At 39.9% G+C, this 18,699-nt stretch overlaps 1 protein-coding gene across 2 annotated transcripts in view; it reads right to left on the minus strand.

Annotated features, from left to right (window-relative positions):
* Window positions 1-471: 471 nt before the first annotated feature.
* ZYG11B (zyg-11 family member B, cell cycle regulator) overlaps window positions 472-18,699 on the minus strand; it is a 66,202-nt gene continuing 47,974 nt past the window's right edge. For both annotated transcript variants that reach the window (XM_053693464.1, XM_053693463.1), the window contains 2 exons: window positions 4,721-4,818; window positions 472-3,604 (listed from right to left, as the gene is read on the minus strand). In XM_053693464.1, the coding sequence (XP_053549439.1) occupies window positions 3,423-3,604; window positions 4,721-4,818 (280 nt within the window). In that variant the 3' untranslated portion in view covers window positions 472-3,422. The remainder of the gene's footprint in view (window positions 3,605-4,720; window positions 4,819-18,699) is intronic.

The raw sequence follows: 18,699 nt of genomic DNA on the forward strand, positions 1-18,699 counted from the left end.
TAGATTGTAGAGTATTTCTTTGTACGTTTTATATTTTAAAACCGTGTACCATTTATTAGCGTCCTTTGTACAGTTTCTAGTTTATTTCTATCCTTCTGGACAAATGGTCTTCAGAACTGTACACAGTATTCCAGATGAGGCCTAACTAATGATCTGTAAAGTGTTCTACTGGCCTTACCTGCTGCATTGTCTACTGAATTTTAAAATCTGCAATAATTCCCATATCCCGATAATGACCACAAAATGAAAAAGTATCTTAAAAACTTTTATTACTCAGAGCATGTCATTTTCACTTTCATGTCCTTTTCAGTAATGTGAATGTTTCCAAGCAATGGGTATAAGGCAGAATCATACGGTAAACTGGAGTTTTAAAAGTGGAAGGCGCTAGTTTATTCCAGGATATTATAATCATGGGGAAATTATTTTCTTACTGTAGCAACACAATGAAAATAATCACTCTGCACAACGTAGTAGACATGACAGACATTTTGTTTAATGCAGTAACAAAATAGGTGACAAATACACAGAACAGGGAAACGCGTAACACTGGCAAAAGGTCATCTGGGTAATACTGAAGCACATTCTCTGGCTGCAGCACTTTCATCTTAGATTGTTTTATTTAATCAAACTCTGGCAGTTATAAATAAACATAAATCACAAACTCATAATCCTTCCAAAGAATACAAAACAGAAACTCTCTGCCATTACACTCATCAGGGAATAAATGTGGATTTTCAATGACAGTTTTAACACAGGATTTATCCATTGATATAATTAAGTAAAACGATTCTCCGGATTAGCCGGTTATTGCACGTAATCTAAATAGAGAGTGTTTGCCATGTAATTTCCATATGTGAATTCCATATTTTAGGGGGGGGGGGGGGGAGAGCAACAATGAGATTACAAATTATATTTCATACACATTTAAAAAAGCTTTGTAAGGTTTTTGCAAATGCATTTCACACTTTGCAAAAGGTTTTTATAACAGCAGCTCACTGTATACTCAGCAATCACCCTATACACAAGCAATCAACAGCAAACTTCAGCATGTCAATCACTCCATCCTCTCCTTCCAGCAAACACTGAAATTATTTTGATAAGCATTTTTGCAATGAAAACTTGTGCTAGTTGTCACTGTGCACACTGCCTGTGGCGCTACGCATAGAATGCCATTGACGTTTCATCTCCGACAATATATATGCGTTTCAATTTCAACAAGAATGTCCCTTAAATGTTTTTTTTCTGTTTGTTAACTAAAAAAAAACATAGCTGCTATTACAAATATTTTCTTGCCTAAAAAGGGCAACATGTTATTTTTCCAATGAAAATTAAGAAAGGGCATGACAGACTAAAATCATAACACGTGTGGAATATATTATTCCCATAGCTTGCTGATGAATTGATAACTGAAAGACTAATATAAAAAGGAGAGCATAGAAAAATTACACAAGATAAGATGAGCACCTCAGAGTTTAACCAAAGATGAAGAGGAGCTGGCTTGTGCTTTAAGAAAGTGAGAATGACCAAATGCGTTCCAAGCTGTGGGTTTACTACTGAATTGTGATTATATTCACCCAGCACCACTGCAAATCTTACAATTTAAATGTTGCATGATTGAGTTAACATCTGAAATGATGCAAACGGTAGTTAACGGCGTGGTTGCCTGAAAATATATATATATATATAACACTGTCAGACAAGGGGTTAGCCATAAACTTGTGATATTTTGATTTATAATATCTCAACTGTGAAGCTGCAACATTGCATTTTCGATTCTGTTACTGTGTGCTCAATATTAACAGGCCTCAGAAGATGCATTCTGCACAAGGGCATTGTCTGAGGGCATAGAGTGTCCATCATGTCCTGATTCTAATTTAGTCCTGGGAGAAAACCACAAGAACATTTCTCTTTTTTTATAGACCTGGGTCTGATAAACAGAAGAGATATGAAAGCAGCACAGCTTCCTAAAACACATGGAAATTATTTACATTTAATTGGAGATAATTTACATTATAAATCTTCAGTTAAAATGAAACACGCTAAAATACACTGATTACAGTCATGGACTGAATGATTTCACTCCATATATATATATATATATATATATTTTTTAATACAAGAGGTCTTTCAAAAAAGAAAAAAAAAAAAGAAAAAAAAAAAGAAGCCATTTTTACAATTAAATAGATTAACATCTTAATCGTTGAAGCAACAGCGATTAAGATTATATATATTTTCCACAAGATAGCCTAGCACTCTCGGTAACAAATATCTTGACCGGGTGCTCAAAAAAAAATTATAATGAAGTTACAATTCTACAGGAAACGTTAGTGAACATATTCTAGTCTTATATGTTCAGGATCAATAGAAAATGACTGCTGCTTAAATACATTATATACACAATGAATAATAATTAAAAACACATCCTGTAATACAGACACAGAAGAAACCCAAGGATGGAATCCACTCCAGAGGCTGCTACGTGCCTAGGGACATGGCACAAATTAGTTTCTGGAATAGACAAACGCCCACACAGCCTCAGATGTGGATGTACAGACATGTTACTCATGTACACACTCAGACATGGCTATGCAGGGGGAGCACACTTCACACAAGCACGCTCACATACACACGCCAGGCATCATAAGCTGTAGAGACACTGCCACCTCTACTTGCCACTAAAATCACTTGAACATCAAGTTACTTATCGAAAATGTGTTTTGGAATCCTGGAAAATGTATCCAGCTTAAAGTACCTTCCTCACTACACAAAGGGCTTTTGCAACCAGATAAAACTATTTGAGGTTTTATGAAGATACACGGCACACATGACTGGTCAGCACACAGTTCTCAATTAGCCCAGTGTTGTATTAAGTCTTTTTGGTGCCATATTACCAAATATATGATGGCTAAGTGAAGAGCTTGTCCACTGCTGCTTGTTCACTAACTGCTGTGTTACCTACAGATATTAATGCTTCTCTTGGGAGGCCAATGAAGGCTGCAAGGGCAGTTAATTCACTCCCCTGATTTGAGTTTAGCAGGGGTTCCATAAAAGGTAGAGGAACATCTATAAACCACAAAGAGCATGAGTGCTGCAGCCTGAATAAAGACCAGAAAATTCTAAAACAATCTGAGCTGCGGCAGGAAGAAAACTAGGAGATAAACCGTAAGAATATGGAAAAAGCAAGCGGCCCGGAAACACAGCTCAGGTAAAATGCAGGGCAGGCATGCAGATTCCTCTAGGAGTTAGAGGGAATAGAACATGCATTATTCTTTTCTTACAAAATGAAGATGCTTTCTCATCTGAAAAAACGCATTAACATCCACACTTGAGTTTAAAGAAACTTTTCCGCTACTAGGAGGCCAATTGTCCATTTCATGCCTGGAACAATGCACTCAGCTTGTTTGGAATATATTCCATTTAAGTCATTTTATCGGGGGTGGTTCAGCACCCTGGGGGTTCCCATGCCTTATTACGTGTCTTTCCAGGTTGTCTAAGATGGCAACAGTAATACGCAGAACATCTGGGTCAGCTCTTTCATGGTCTCTAATGTTGTGTAGTTTTTCCAGACCCCCCTCCTCGATCAGCATATTGCAATATCGGACGGCTGCAGACAGAAAAAAAAAAAGAGAAGCAAACATAACAAATCAACAGAGGAGAAAAAAGGACAGAAGTTCATCTGTAGGAGCATAATTCTGATCAATAGCTATAAAGCCAAATCCTCAAACAGCACTATTTATTATACAGGTTTAAATAAAAGACAAATAAAAATACAATGAAAAGAGATACTATTCTGGTATCACTGCAATTCATTTCATGCGTTTAAACCCTCAACAAAAATATCCAAAAGTATAAAACACAAAACTACATTATACACAACATGATTTAAGAACAAATCATTTTAAAAGTCTGAAAAGGGAGTCTATAGGGTAAAAATATTACCCACTTAACCCAACACACAAAGGGACATAAAACCCCCCAAAATGTCTCATGATTCAGATAGAGCATACAATTTTAATCAACTTTCTAATTTACTTCTATGATCAATTTTTCTTTGTTCTCTTGGTATCGTTTGTTGATAAGAAGGGATGTAAGTTAGAAGCCAGTCTATTTCTGGAGCACTAAATGGCAGCACTATTTCCTGACATGTAGTGCTCCAGATGCCTACCTAGGTATCTCTTCAGCACAGAATATCATGGGAATGAAGCAAATTTGATAATAGAAATTAAATTAATTGGAAACTTTTTTTTAAATTTGTTTTGTCGAAACTTGGGTTTCATATCCCTTTAAGACTCAGCTGCTGAGAGCTAGCTGCACACATATGCCTCTTGTCATTGGATTACCAAGGAGTTCAGCTAGCTCCCAAGTAGGGCATTGCTGCTCCTTCAATAAAGGATACCAAGAGAATGAAACAAAACTGATAATAGAAATAAATTGGAAAGTTGTTTAAAATTGTATTATCTGAATAATGAAAGAAAAACATTTTGGGTTTAATGTCCCTTTAAACATGTTAAACATTTGGAGAGGAATATAAAAGTGGAAAACATTCCACAACTCAAGCTTGAACAAAGCAGTGCACAAACCCTCCAAAGGCTGCTCATCTCACTAAATAATGATCAATTACTTGTCTATACGGTAGACAAAGCCTGCGATGTACATTTGTATTCTGTCTACACTACAGGCTCACAGCACACAAGAACTAATTATTTCCAGGAATACGTACGGTTTTTGCTGCACACGTGCTGCATTGCCCACACTGCCCAGAGCTGTACGCCGGGGGTACTGAAACACTCGAGGAGCGGGAAGAAAGGGTTAAACGACCTGAATGAGAGGAAAAGGAAAAATGAGACAAGTAGATTTTATTTCTAGCACATATATCATCTCTCTCTCTCCATATATACACACACATACATACACACAGTGTGTATATATATATATATATATATATATATTTTTTATTTATTTATTATGGGTAAAGTTAGATATTGGGTAATACTAGGATTACACTGGTAAAACAGACATTACCCATGGGGCTGTGAGTAAAGCCCAATGTAAGATCATAAATCCCCTTAGAGTCATCGAGTCACTGCATCAAACATATATACGATGCACTGTAATTCCCACATCTTCACTATCTTTTTTGCCTCTGCCTGGGGGGGTTTCAAGGGTGGCGAACCTCACTCTCAATGTTCACTTGGAGTCGATGCCAGAGGATCAGTGGAGCGCCTTCCTTGAACCCCCCAGACGGAGGCAAAAAACAAACAAAATGTATGCTTACCTGATAAATGTATTGCTTTCTTGACACGATGAGTCCACGGATCATCTAATTACAATTGGGAATATCACTCCTGCCCAGCAGGAGGCGACAAAGAACACCACAGCAAAGCTGTTAAATATCACCTCCCTTCCCTCTAACCCCAGTCATTCAACTGAAGTAAAAGGAAAAAAAAAGGAAGCAACAAGGTGCAGAGGTGTCTGAAGTTTACAACATACCAACAACCTGTCTAAAGAACAGGGCGGGCCGTGGACTCATCGTGTCAAGAAATAAATACATTTATCAGGTAAGCATTATTTTTGTTTTCTTTCTAATTACACGATGAGTCCACGGATCATCTAATTACTATTGGAAATCAATACCCAAGCTAGAGTACACAGATGATAAGGGAGGGACAAGACAGGGAACCTAAATGGAAGGCACCACTGCTTGAAGAACCTTTCTCCCAAAAGCGGCCTCAGCCGAGGCAAAAGTGTCAAATTTATAGAATTTTGAAAAAGTGTGAAGAGAGGACCAAGTTGCAGCCTTGCAAATCTGTTCCACAGAAGCTTCATTTTTGAATGCCCAGGAAGAGGAAACAGCCCTCGTAGAATGAGCCGTAACTCTCTCAGGAGGCTGCTGTCCAGCAGTTTCATAGGCAAAGCAAAAAGAAAGAGAAGTAGCCGTACCTTTCTGACCCTTACGTTTCCCAGATAATACCACAAACAGAGCAGAAGACTGACGAAAATTCTTAGTCTCCTGTAAATAGAATTTTAGTGCACGAACCACGTCCAGATTGTGCAGAAGCCGTTCCTTCTGAGAAGAAGGATTAAGACACAAGGAAGGAACAACAATCTCCTGATTAATGTTCCGGTCTGAAACTACTTTAGGGAGAAACCTTAATTTGGTACGTAAAACCACCTTATAAGGTAAGGAGACTCATACTCTAATGCCGAAAGCTCTGACACTCTACGAGCAGATGAAATAGCAACAAGAAACAAAACTTTCCAAGATAACAACTTAATATCTAAGGAATGCATAGGCTCAAACGGAGCCCCTTGAAGAACCTTAAGAACTAAACTAAGACTCCAGGGAGGAGTAACTGGTTTGAACACAGGCCTGATCCTGACCAAGGCCTGACAAAAACGCTTGCACGTCTGCCAGACGCTTATGTAACAAAATAGACAAGGCAGATATTTGACCCTTTAGGGAACTTGCCGATAAACCCTTCTCCAAACCTTCGTGGAGAAAGGACAGAATTCTAGGAATCCTAACTCTACTCCAAGAGAAGCCCTTGGATTCACACCAATATAGATATTTACACCATATTTTATGGTAAATCTTTCTAGTCACAGCTTTACGAGCCTGAATCATGGTCTCAATGACCGATTCCGAAAATCCACGCTTGGATAAAATTAAGCGTTCAATCTCCAAGCAGTCAGCTTCAGAGAAACTAGATTTGGATGAAGCAAGGGCCCTTGAAGTAGAATGTCTTTCCTCAACGGAAGTCTCCAAGGTGGAAGAGATGATATGTCCACCAGGTCTGTATACCAAATCCTGCAAGGCCACACTGGTGCAATGAGGATCACCGACACCCTTTCCTGCTTGATTCGAACAATGACCCGAGGTAGAAGAGCGAAAGGAGGAAATAGGTATGCGAGACTGAAATTCCAAGGTACTGCCAGAGCGTCCATCAGTACAGCCTGAGGGTCCCTTGACCTCGACCCGTACCTCGGGAGCTTGGCATCCTGCCGAGATGCCATGAGATCCACTTCCGGCTGACCCCATTTGAGAATCAGGCTGGAAAACACTTCCGGATGGAGCTTCCACTCCCCCGGGTGAAAGGTCTGCCTGCTCAGGAAGTCCGCCTGCTAGTTGTCCACTCCTGGAATGTGGATCGCCGACAGACAACAGTTGTGGGTCCCTGCCCACTAAATGATCTTGGCTACCTCTGTCATGGCCAAGGAACTCCGAGTTCCTCCCTGATGGTTGATGCAAGCCACTGAGGTTATATTGTCCGACTGGAACCTGATGAACCGGGCTGAAGCTGAGGCCAGGCCAGGAGAGCATTGAAGATCGCTCTCAGTTCCAGAATGTTTATGGGTAGAACAGACTCTGACCGAGTCCATGTTCCCTGAGCCTTTAGAGAGCCCCACACTGCTCCCCATCCCAGAAGGCTGGCATCTGTTGGCACAATCATCCAAGAGGGTCTGCGAAAGCAGGTTCCCTGGGAAAGATGATACAGAGACAACCACCAAAGAAGAGAATCCCTTGTCTCCTGCTCCAGTTGTAATTGTGGAGACAGATCCGCATAATCTCCGTTCCACTGCCTGAGCATGCTTAACTGCAGAGGTCTGAGGTGGAAACGGGCGAACGGGATGATGTCCATTGCCGCTACCATCAGCCCAATTACCTCCATGCACTGAGCCACACTGATGACCGAGGAGAGGACTGAAGTGCTAGGCAAGAATCGAAATTCTTTGATTTCCTGACTTCTGTCAGAAAAATCTTCATTGACAAGGAATCTATTATGGTTCCCAAGATCCGTGAGACCGCAGGAAAGATTACATTTCCGTGTGAGATCTTGCTTGTTGAAAGGAAGGCGCCTGAACTAGAATGTCGTCCAGATAAGGTGCCACTGCAATGCCCCGCAATCGGAGCACCACTAGCAGGGATCCCAGAACCTTTGAGGAAATTCTGGGAGCTGTGGGCAAGACCGAATGGAAGAGCCACGAACTGGAAGTGTTTGTCTAGAAATGCAAACCTTAGAAACTTGTGATGGTCCCTGTGTATGGGAACATGCAGATACGCGTCCTTTAAATCCACCGTTGTCATCAATTGACCCTCTTGGACCAAAGGAAGAATAGAACGAATAGTTTCCATCTTGAAGGATGGCACTCGGAGGAATTTGGTTAGACTCTTGAGATCTAAAATCGGTCTGAAGGTTCCCTCCTTTTTGGGAACCACGAACAGATTGGAATAGAATCCCTGACCCCGTTCCTGCACTGGAACAGGAACTATCACTCCCAGGTCGGAGAGGTCCTGAACACAGTGCAAGAACTCCTATCTTTTTTTCTGGTCTACAGAAAGCAAAAACCTGCCCCTGGGAGGAAGGGCTTTGAACTCTAGTTTGTATCCCTGGGACACGATGTCCACCGCCCAGGAATCCTGAACATCTCAAACCCAAGCCTGAGTGACGAATGAAAGTCTGCCCCCCACAAGATCAGGTCCCGGATCGGAGGCAGACCCTTCATGCTGCTTTTGATTCAATAGCAGGATTTTGGATGGTTTTCCCTTGTTCCAAGACTGATTGGGTCTCCAGGAAGGCTTGGACTGCTCCTGCTTGGAGGAGGAAGTGGAAGTATTTCCCTTGAAATTTCGAAAGGAATGAAAATTACTCTGACGTCTCTTTTGTTTATTTCTCTTATCCTGAGGGAAGAAATGCCCCTTTCCTCCCGTGACGTCAGAAATTATTTCCGTCAAACCCAGCCCAAACAAAGTCTTTCCTTTGTAAGGAATCGCCAAAAGTTAACACTTAGATGACACATCTGTAGACCAAGATTTTACCCATAAAGCTCTGCGGGCCAGTACAGCAAAACCGGAAATCTTAGCTCCCAGCTTAATAACCTGAAGGGAAGCATCCGTGATAAAGGAGTTGGCCAACTTAAGGGCCTTTATCCTATCCTGGATTTCTTCGAGGTGAGAGTCTGTCTGAATAGATTCAGACAATGCATCAAACCAGTATGCTGCCGCACTAGTGACCGTAGCAATACAAACCGCGGGTTGCCATTGTAAACCCTGCTGTACATACATTTTCTTGAGTAACCCCTCTAACTTCTTATTCATAGAATCCTTAAAGGAACAACTATCCTCTATATGAATAGTAGTTCTCTTGGCTAGCGTGGAAATTGCCCCTTCCACTTTGGGTACCGCTTGCCAAGATTCCTTGATAGAATCTGCTATAGGAAACATCTTTTTAAATACAGGGGATGGAGAAAAAGGGATACCCGGTCTCTCCCATTCTTTAGCAATAATGTCAGTAGCTTGATCTGGGTACAGGAAAAACTTCCACCATGGAAGATACATCAAAATATTTAGCTTATTGGATTTTTTAGGATTGACAACGAGCATGGTGTTGCTGTTGTCCAGAGTAGCTAAAACCTCCTTGAGTAACAGGCGGAGGTGTTCTAGCTTAAACCTGAAGGATACAACTTCAGTATCAGCAGGAGGAATTAAACTGTCTGAGTCTGAGATTTCACCCTCAGATGCTACCGAAGTATCCTCCTCCTCAGGCTTCTGTGAGGGGGCATTTGAAATAGCAACAACTGTGTCAGTAACCTCGCTCACGGATAGTTTACTTTAACTCTTGCGCTTTCCCTGCAGCATGGGAAAAGCAGACAATGCATCAGAAACCACAGAGGACATGAGGGAAGCAACTCCAGGTGGAGTAGTGGAGGAAGCGCAGGGCACTGGCTGTATGGACGCTAAGTTTTGGGACACTTGAGGAGAAAGCTGCGGCATATATTGAACATTGTCAAAAGGCTCCTGAACAGCATCCGCCCCAGACAATGTTGGCTCAGAAAAAAGTCTATCCCTGAACTGTAAAGTTCTCTCAATACATGAGGAACAGAAAGGGATTGGTGGTTCCACATTGGCATCATGTAACGTCTTGCAGGGCCTCTTGGTCCATCTTTATTCACAATTTGAGCAAATTAAAATTGGATAAACCTATATCTTAACTTGAAATTACCTCACAAAAAAAATGTTACTGTGTCTTTAAATGTTAAAATGTAAACGTTTTTATTTTGCTTTACAAGAAAAATGTAAAATTCTTACAATAAACAGCAGACAATCTCCACACCTCAGCTAAGCTTTGCTGAAGTGCCTACCTGCCACCGGAGCGTATATTTCACAGAAAGTAAACGTCTGGACTCAATCTAATACTCCTTATTAAAGTATCTGAGGCTGTTCTGCTGCATCATAGAAATACTTCTTAACCGCTTGTCACCACTCTCCGTAACACCGGAAATTAAGTGAGAGACAAAAAGAGCGCGCAAACATTGCCGCATAGCTAGCTTGGCCCATTGTGGGCGTATCAAAGTAAACCTCTCGGTCGGCAAATGACTTGTAAAATAAAGCCGTCGGGAGTTGTGAAAACGCACCTAACACATGAGCCACATCTCCTCGTCCCCAGTGCCTGCCATTACTGCCCCTATAACGTAATCCTCAGCTACCAAGGATAATGTCATCTTTTCTGTCCATTATTATAAATAAAGTGCCAATTTTCCTGTGCTCCCCAGAAACATAAACTTAGCACTTACCTTTAGAAAACTGCCCGGCAGTAAGGCAGCTCACCAGGTTTGAGAGGTCCTCTCCCTCACATGGACCTGTGGAAAAAAAGATAAAGTCTGAGTAATCTTACTCAGGCTTTCAGTATTAGGGCAGCATTAAATATATGGGAGGCGCAGTGAGAATTATGTCCCACAAGTTCCCATTGCTTGAAAGCCACCACTGCTCTACTGAAGAGACTGATGTGGACTACGGCTACACCCTAGCAGAACAAACAACACAAGCTTGTGTTAAAAAAAACAAAAAACTCTTGATTGAAGAATCTTTTCAAACATCTAACTTTACCACTTTCTTGCTCTAACATAGGCAAAGAGAATGACTGGGGTTGGAGGGAAGGGAGGTGATATTTAACAGCTTTGCTGTGGTGCTCTTTGCCGCCTCCTGCTGGGCAGGAGTGATATTCCCAATAGTAATTAGATGATCCGTGGACTCATCGTGTCATTAGAAAAAATATATATATAGCGTAGGTGGGGAATTCTAGTACATCGAGCTTTACCCACAGCCGCTTGGGTAATGTCAGTTTTACCCAGGTAAACCTAGGATTATCAGGATATCTTATTTTACCTGTAAAACACACACAATATATAATAATATATGTGTGTGTGTGTGAGATATATATATATATATATATATATATATACATATACACACACAGTATCTCACAAAAGTGAGTACACCCCTCACATTTTTGTAAATATTTTATTATATATATTTTCATGTGACAACACTGAATAGATGACACTTTGCTACAATGTAAAGTAGTGAGTGTACAGCCTGTATAACAGTGTTCATTTGCTGTCCCCTCAAAATAACTCAACACACAGCCATTAATGTCTAAACCGTTGGCAACAAAAGGGACTACACCCCTAAGTGGAAATGTCCAAATTGGGCCCAAAGTGTCAATATGTTGTGTGGTTGCCACTGGAATCCTCTTCCACTCCTCCTTGCACTCCCCCACATTTGAGGATGCCCCACAGATGCTCAATAGGGTTTATGTCTGGAGACATGCTTGGCCAGTCCATCACCTTTACCCTCGGCTTCTTTAGCAGGGCAGTGGTCGTCTTGGAGGTGTGTTTGGGGTTGTTATGTTGGAATACTGCCCTGCGGCCCAGTCTCCGAAGGGAGGGGGACCATGCTCTGCTTCAGTATGTCACAGTACATGTTGGCATTCATGGTTCCCTCAATGAACTGTAGCTCCCCAGTGCAGACAGCACTCATGCAGGCCCAGACCATGACACTCCCACCACCATGCTTGACTGTAGGTAAGACACACTTGTCTTTGTACTCCTCACCTGGTTGCTGCCACACATGCTTGACACCATCTAAACCAAATAAGTTTATCTTAATCTCATCGGATCACAGGACATGGTTCCAGTCTGTTGGTCTTCAGCAAACTGGTTTGCAGGCTTTCTTGTGCATCATCTTTAGAAGAGGCTTCCTTCTGGGACGACAGCCATGCAGACCAATTTGATGCAGTGTGCGGCATATGGTCTGAGCACAGATAGGCTGACCCACCTCCCCTTCAACCTCTGCAACAATGCTGGCAGCACTCATACGTCTATTTCCCAAAGACAACCTCTGGATATGACGCTGAGCACGTGCACTCAACTTCTTTTGTCGACCATGGCGAGGCCTGTTCTGAGTGGAACCTGTCCTGTGAAACAGTTGTATGGTCTTGCTCACCGTGCTGCAGCTCAGTTTCAGGGTCTTGACAATCTTCTTATAGCCTAGGCCATCTTTATGTAGAGCAACAATTCTTTTTTTCATATCCTCAGAGTTCTTTGCCATGAGGTACCATGTTGAAATTCCAATGACCAGTATGAGAGCGATAACACCAAATTTAACAAACCTGCTCCCCATTCACACCTCAGACCTTGTAACACTAACGAGTCACAAGACACTGGAGAGGGAAAATGGCTAATTGGGTCCAATTTGGACATTTGGACAGTACTCACTTTTGTTGCCAACGGTTTAGACATTAATGGCTGTGTGTTGAGTTATTTTGAGGGGACAGCAAATTTACACTGTTATAAGGCTGTACACTCACTACTTTACATTGTAGCAAAGTGTCATTTATTCAGTGTTGTCACATGAAATTATATAATAAAATATTTACAAAAATGTGAGGGGTGTACTCACTTTTGTGAGAAAATATAAGGCTGGATAGACTGTGATTGTGCTCAGCTGAGCACAATCACACTCTATCCAGCCTTAGGTCAATGGTGATTGACCACGTGCCCCCACTAAGGAGAGTTGGTAATAGGGACAAGAGGCTGCTACAAGTGGAAACAAAATGGATTCCCATGTTGGACACAGTTCCTGAAGGACTGAATACTGTCCTTGACTTCGGACCGTTCTATACGAAATAAACTACATCTGAATCTAGCAGCAACTGTTATATGCACAGTTACCTGAGACTATTCACATGGATTTTAATCCTAGTGGGTACCCACAGGTTTCTATACATACCTCAAGTGACATGAAGGGGGAGATTATTTGATGATTTAGTAGATGTGTGCAGGGTTGAGTCTAATCTAGTCCTTTGTCCAAATGTGTATTTGTGAGATGATCATGAATTGTTGAATATATAAGTGGGCAATTTTCCATATCCCTACTGTCCATATATGAAAAATTAAATCTAATTTTTAATCTTAATTGCACTTATAATTTAGGTTAGTAAAGTTTTTAATTCTATTTGCATTTCTGTATTGCGATCAGTGCCTTGTGTTAGTAGCCAACAGTGCCTAAGTACCATACGATGTCTAATACTTGTGTGATTAATAGGGGCATTTATGCTCGCAGTGTGCTTTCATTTAGCTGCAGATCGCGAGTCAGCCTAGCACTATTGAGGCATTGTATACTGGTTTCTATGGTTACCGGCTAAAGCGTGATTGGCTGACGTATCACATGGTCACGTAGCGTGATGACGTCATCACGTGAGCAGTGAATCGCATGCAGAAACGCAAATTGGCTTGTGTACATAAGGCGGCGTGTATTTGGGTATGATAGGCGAGTCTTGGGGTATTAGGATACTTATGAATTTTTGACATTTGACGAAGGTGTTTTGTAAACACTGAAACGTTATGTCATTTTAAACTTTTGAAATCTTATTAAAAGTTATATTTTATGTGAACAGTGAGTGCCTTTTTTTGCAGGACTTGTGGATAACTTTTAAAGTGCACCCTGGCTGCTGCTAAAAACGGTTTGATGTGCTTGCTCTTTTTGGGATTTTATATATATATATATATATATATATATATATATATATATATATATATATATATATATATATATATATATATATATATATATATATATATATATATATATATATATATATATATATATATATATATATATATCAGAGGAAGGGACTGTTTTTGTCCCGAAAACGTCACTAATAAAATTGCTATCACACAGATGACCGCAGTCCAGTGAGTGCTTAACCTTTCTAAAATTATTGCAACGCTCTATAGCACCCTGGCAGCTGTTGACGGATGGTGAGAGTGCACACACTCACAACATATAAAAAAAAAATATAGGACACACTCCCCTTCCTCAGACAAAAAAAGTATTTTTTGTCTGAGGAAGGGGAGTGTGTCCCCGAAACGTCACGCTTGATTAAAATTAATATTTGATTAAAAGACCAGCGAGTGCCTTCCTTCATCAAGAAGTAAAAGCAGGAATGATTCAACCCTCTGAGGCATAGTACTGTAGTGTTAGGACCAGTCTATCTATATTGGGGCACCTTGTAAGTGGTGACTGGCTAAGCAAAATATGGCCATATTGTGTGACTAAGATCCCAATTTTAAAAAGAAATTGTTGTTCCTTGATGTTGTTTGCAGGCAATTTTTTGCTGCAGTTCAAAAAATATGTTGTGTTTATAAAAATGGATGTGCGTATGTGTATATATATATATATATGTATATATATGCGTATGTGTATATATATATATATATATATATATATATATATATATATATATATATATATATATATATATATATATATATATATATATATATATATATATATATATATATATATATATATATATATATATATATATATATATATAAAAATACTGGCCAATTTTACAGCAGGACAAACTACTGAAGAATACAATAGGCGCAGTACCTAAAATAATATTTAGAAAAAAACTAAATTTCAAAGAAATGCTAGCCCCAAGTCAAATCAAAAATAAATCTGGAGACAATTGGCTTACAGAAAAAAGCAAAAGGGTTCTTCAAATGTAACCGACTGAACTGTAAAGGATGCGAACATGCATACAATCCAAAGAAACCGACCAAAATCATCCAATCTAACACCTTTCCTCACAAAAACATGTAAAATCAATAGATTAATCAACTGCAAGACTAACTTTGTGGTGTATCTGCTAGAATGCCCGTGTAAGCTTCAATATATCGGGCGTACAAAAAGGACTTACAAGACTCGCCTATTGGAACACCTCAAGAACATTGAGGAAGGATACAAGGACCATAGTCTGTCCAGACACTTCAAAACAGATCACCAAAAAAACTACCCAATTATTAAGAGGGACTATTCTTGAACACGTCTTAGTACCAGCAAGAGGCGGTGACAGATTTCAGAAACTGAGACAGAGAGAATCCTACTGGATTCATTACATGGGCACAATGGCACCTAGGGGCCTCAATGAAAACCTAGACCTGGCAGCCTTCCTTTAAATCAGAGAATAGTGGAAAACTTTGCCAACAATTTGTCATACATCATACCAGCTAATTGCAAACTTCTGGCATCACGATCACCAACACAACAAAAGATCCTTCAATTACTCACATATATATTCACATATAGAAATATATAAAAATATATCCTTCAGGTATACATTTTACCTGACCCCGATTACAAGATATTAAACTTAAATACTTACAATAAATACTCCTGACCATTAGAGACCTGCTCCTCAGATCAAGATACATCTAAGTAAATGTCTATACCTCAGACAGAAAAATATTCTCAAATATTAGAATATAGCCAGCATCTTGTTAATTTCCGTCTATTTTCTTTCGCTTTTTCCTTTTTTTCTTTTTCACCACTCCTTCTGGGGCCAAAATAGTAGAACACATACTCGGAGATTAGAATGTTCAGTCCTCTTTAGATTAGGACAGTCATAGGTACCACTATACGGCCAAAAAAAAGGCACTGTTCCGGGGTCCAGCAGATAGTCTGTAGCAAAATTGCTATCCCAGGGACCTATCAAATTTAACTTTAACTATAACTATTTTCCATTTATAATTGTAACAAAGAAAGTTACGATCATCCCAGGACATATTCAACTAAGAACAGGTTGATATAACACTTCTCCAAAGCGTTCTAACAGACTGGATTAACCACATAAGTTAAATCAAACATAGGTTCCCAGCAGCTACCCTGAAAAGCTTCTTATGGCTGACAGAGACTTTTTGCCATGACAACCACACGATTATGTGATAATAAACCAGGCACTAATTACGCCGAAACTTATCAGGCAATCTATAGCCACGTTGTAGATGTTAAGCAAATAATGACAATTGAACAAGAAGAAAAAATATTTTAGTACAGGTGTTTTCCTTCCCTTTTTAAGAAACCCAGTACTTGCAAAACATTGTTAAAGCGCAGTGTGTAATCGAATATGTAGTGAACTTAAATTCAAGCCTTACACATGTATAGTTTGACTTTACAAGAAGTTTGTATACTATATTTAAAGCCTTCTCTAAGTATACACATATCCGGGTTCCTAGACAACCGCACACATACTAGTCTGCAAGTGCCGCCACGTAATGACGTCAGACGCCCCAGGGAAAAACACGCCCATCTTTAAGCCTTTAAAACACAGCACTTTCAGCAAGCACGCCACTACTTCCTCTGACGAAGAAGCAACTCAGAAGCTTCGAAACGCGTAAGGAAATTTAAAGAGTGGCAGTGCGTTTTCCCTTACCCACTAATTGAAATAGGCACTTTTAGCTGACTTTTGCCTACAGCATTTTCAGGTCCATTTGGCCCAACTGCAGGGACGTTACATAGCGATCCCAGCCTATCTCCTCAGTGCTGACGACAACAGCACAACCTGTTTAGCAATTAGCACTCTCAACTGCTATATACTCTTGTGAACCTGTTACAGGCTCTGGTGATATTTTGCCTACTGTGTACATTTTATATTGTGTTTTTTAACAGTTTTTTACATATTCGCTTTTATTATATATATTTATATACATCACTTGAACATTGAGCAGCCACTATTACCACCAGTAGCTATTTGCTCTTTATATAAAAAAGACACTGTCTGTCACACAGTGAAGTATAATACCAAAGGACCGGCTGGAAGTATGTACTGAACTCTGGGATTAACATACAGTTTCACACTACTTAGAAAATCAACAGCCACAAGAACCACACACCTACTTAAGGTGTATAAAAATATATTAACATACCTCTATCTTACCTCATATATTGATTGAGGTTTATACATGTGAGTGCATTTCCTACTATTCTATTGTTTGAAATAAATATTTGTTTAAACAATATCACACTATGTACTCTTTCTTTTTCCTTGCTATACCTCTCTGAGCACTACAAGAGCCAAGAACCAGATTGGATTACCATACTCCGGTGAGACACCAAGGTATCAACATCAAAGGCCTGGAAGTTTCAAAGCTGAACAGCACCATACACAAGCGGAATCTCCTCAACATTCACACCAAAGGGAAGTCCACGACTGACCAGAAAGGAGTAACCAGACGTGCAAACATTACCTCATATGATTGAGGTACCTTCCGGTAAGGGGATAATAACTGTCTTCATGTATTATTGCTATTACCAGATAGCGAACACTATTTGAACTGGACATATGAACTTCTAATCAAAGTGAAAAATTGTATATATGTTTTAATCTTTGCATATTCACAAGTTTTGAGTGATCTTTGACACATTTTTCACATCACTCGTATTAGTGGCGCTGAATTTCATTTGATCAAGTTCTCTTTTACTTCATTTTCTTGTCAGTGTCAGGGGTACACTGAATCATTTGTTCATGCTGCACAATACCTACATCAATACCTTCTAAGGAATCTAAAGGGAATACACATATCCCAGATCCAACCTCTGTGCCAGGTCTATAATTTAGGACATATTGCTAATATCGTGGCACATTATAGACACTAGTCCTTCAACTGAGCGCTGGTAACACTCCTTGATACATTATATATATATATATATATATATATATATATATATATATATATATATATATATATATATATATATATATATATATATATATACACACACACAGTAAATGCCACGGTGCACTACAAAAGGGTGTATCCAGATCAGTCCAAAGACACAGGCACTCAGTGGTCTTTAAAAAATGATGACATACAACCTAAAACTAATGACAAACATTGTATTACACACTCCTTATATCCGTGTCCAATTACCACCGCAACTCCAGGTGTGCCGGCGTCAGGCACATTCACATGACGTCATCAAAATGCGTAGCGTCATGACGTATGTGCCGATGTTGTCATGGTGATCTGTGTAAACTAACAGTAACGTTAGCGGTTGCGGATGAACTGACAACTTGTGTCAATCACATAGTCACACTGCTTGAAAAACATAATTTATGCTTACCTGATAAATTTATTTCTCTTGTAGTGTATCCAGTCCACGGATCATCCATTACTTATGGAATATATTCTCCTTCCCAACAGGAAGTTGCAAGAGTCCACCCACAGCAAAGCTGCTATATAGCTCCTCCCCTAACTGCCATATTCGACCGAAAACATGCAGAGAAAGGAAAAACCATAGGGTGCAGTGGTGACTGTAGTTCAAATGAAAAAATTACCTGCCTTAAAGTGACAGGGCGGGCCGTGGACTGGATACACTACAAGAGAAATAAATTTATCAGGTAAGCATAAATTATGTTTTCTCTTGTTAAGTGTATCCAGTCCACGGATCATCCATTACTTATGGAATACCAATACCAAAGCTAAAGTACACGGATGATGGGAGGGACAAGGCAGGTACTTAAACGGAAGTTACCACTGCCTGTAAGAAACCCTTTCTCCCAAAAATAGCCT

Source organism: Bombina bombina, chromosome 10, assembly GCF_027579735.1.
Source record: "Bombina bombina isolate aBomBom1 chromosome 10, aBomBom1.pri, whole genome shotgun sequence".
Classification (NCBI taxonomy): Eukaryota; Metazoa; Chordata; class Amphibia; order Anura; family Bombinatoridae; genus Bombina; species Bombina bombina.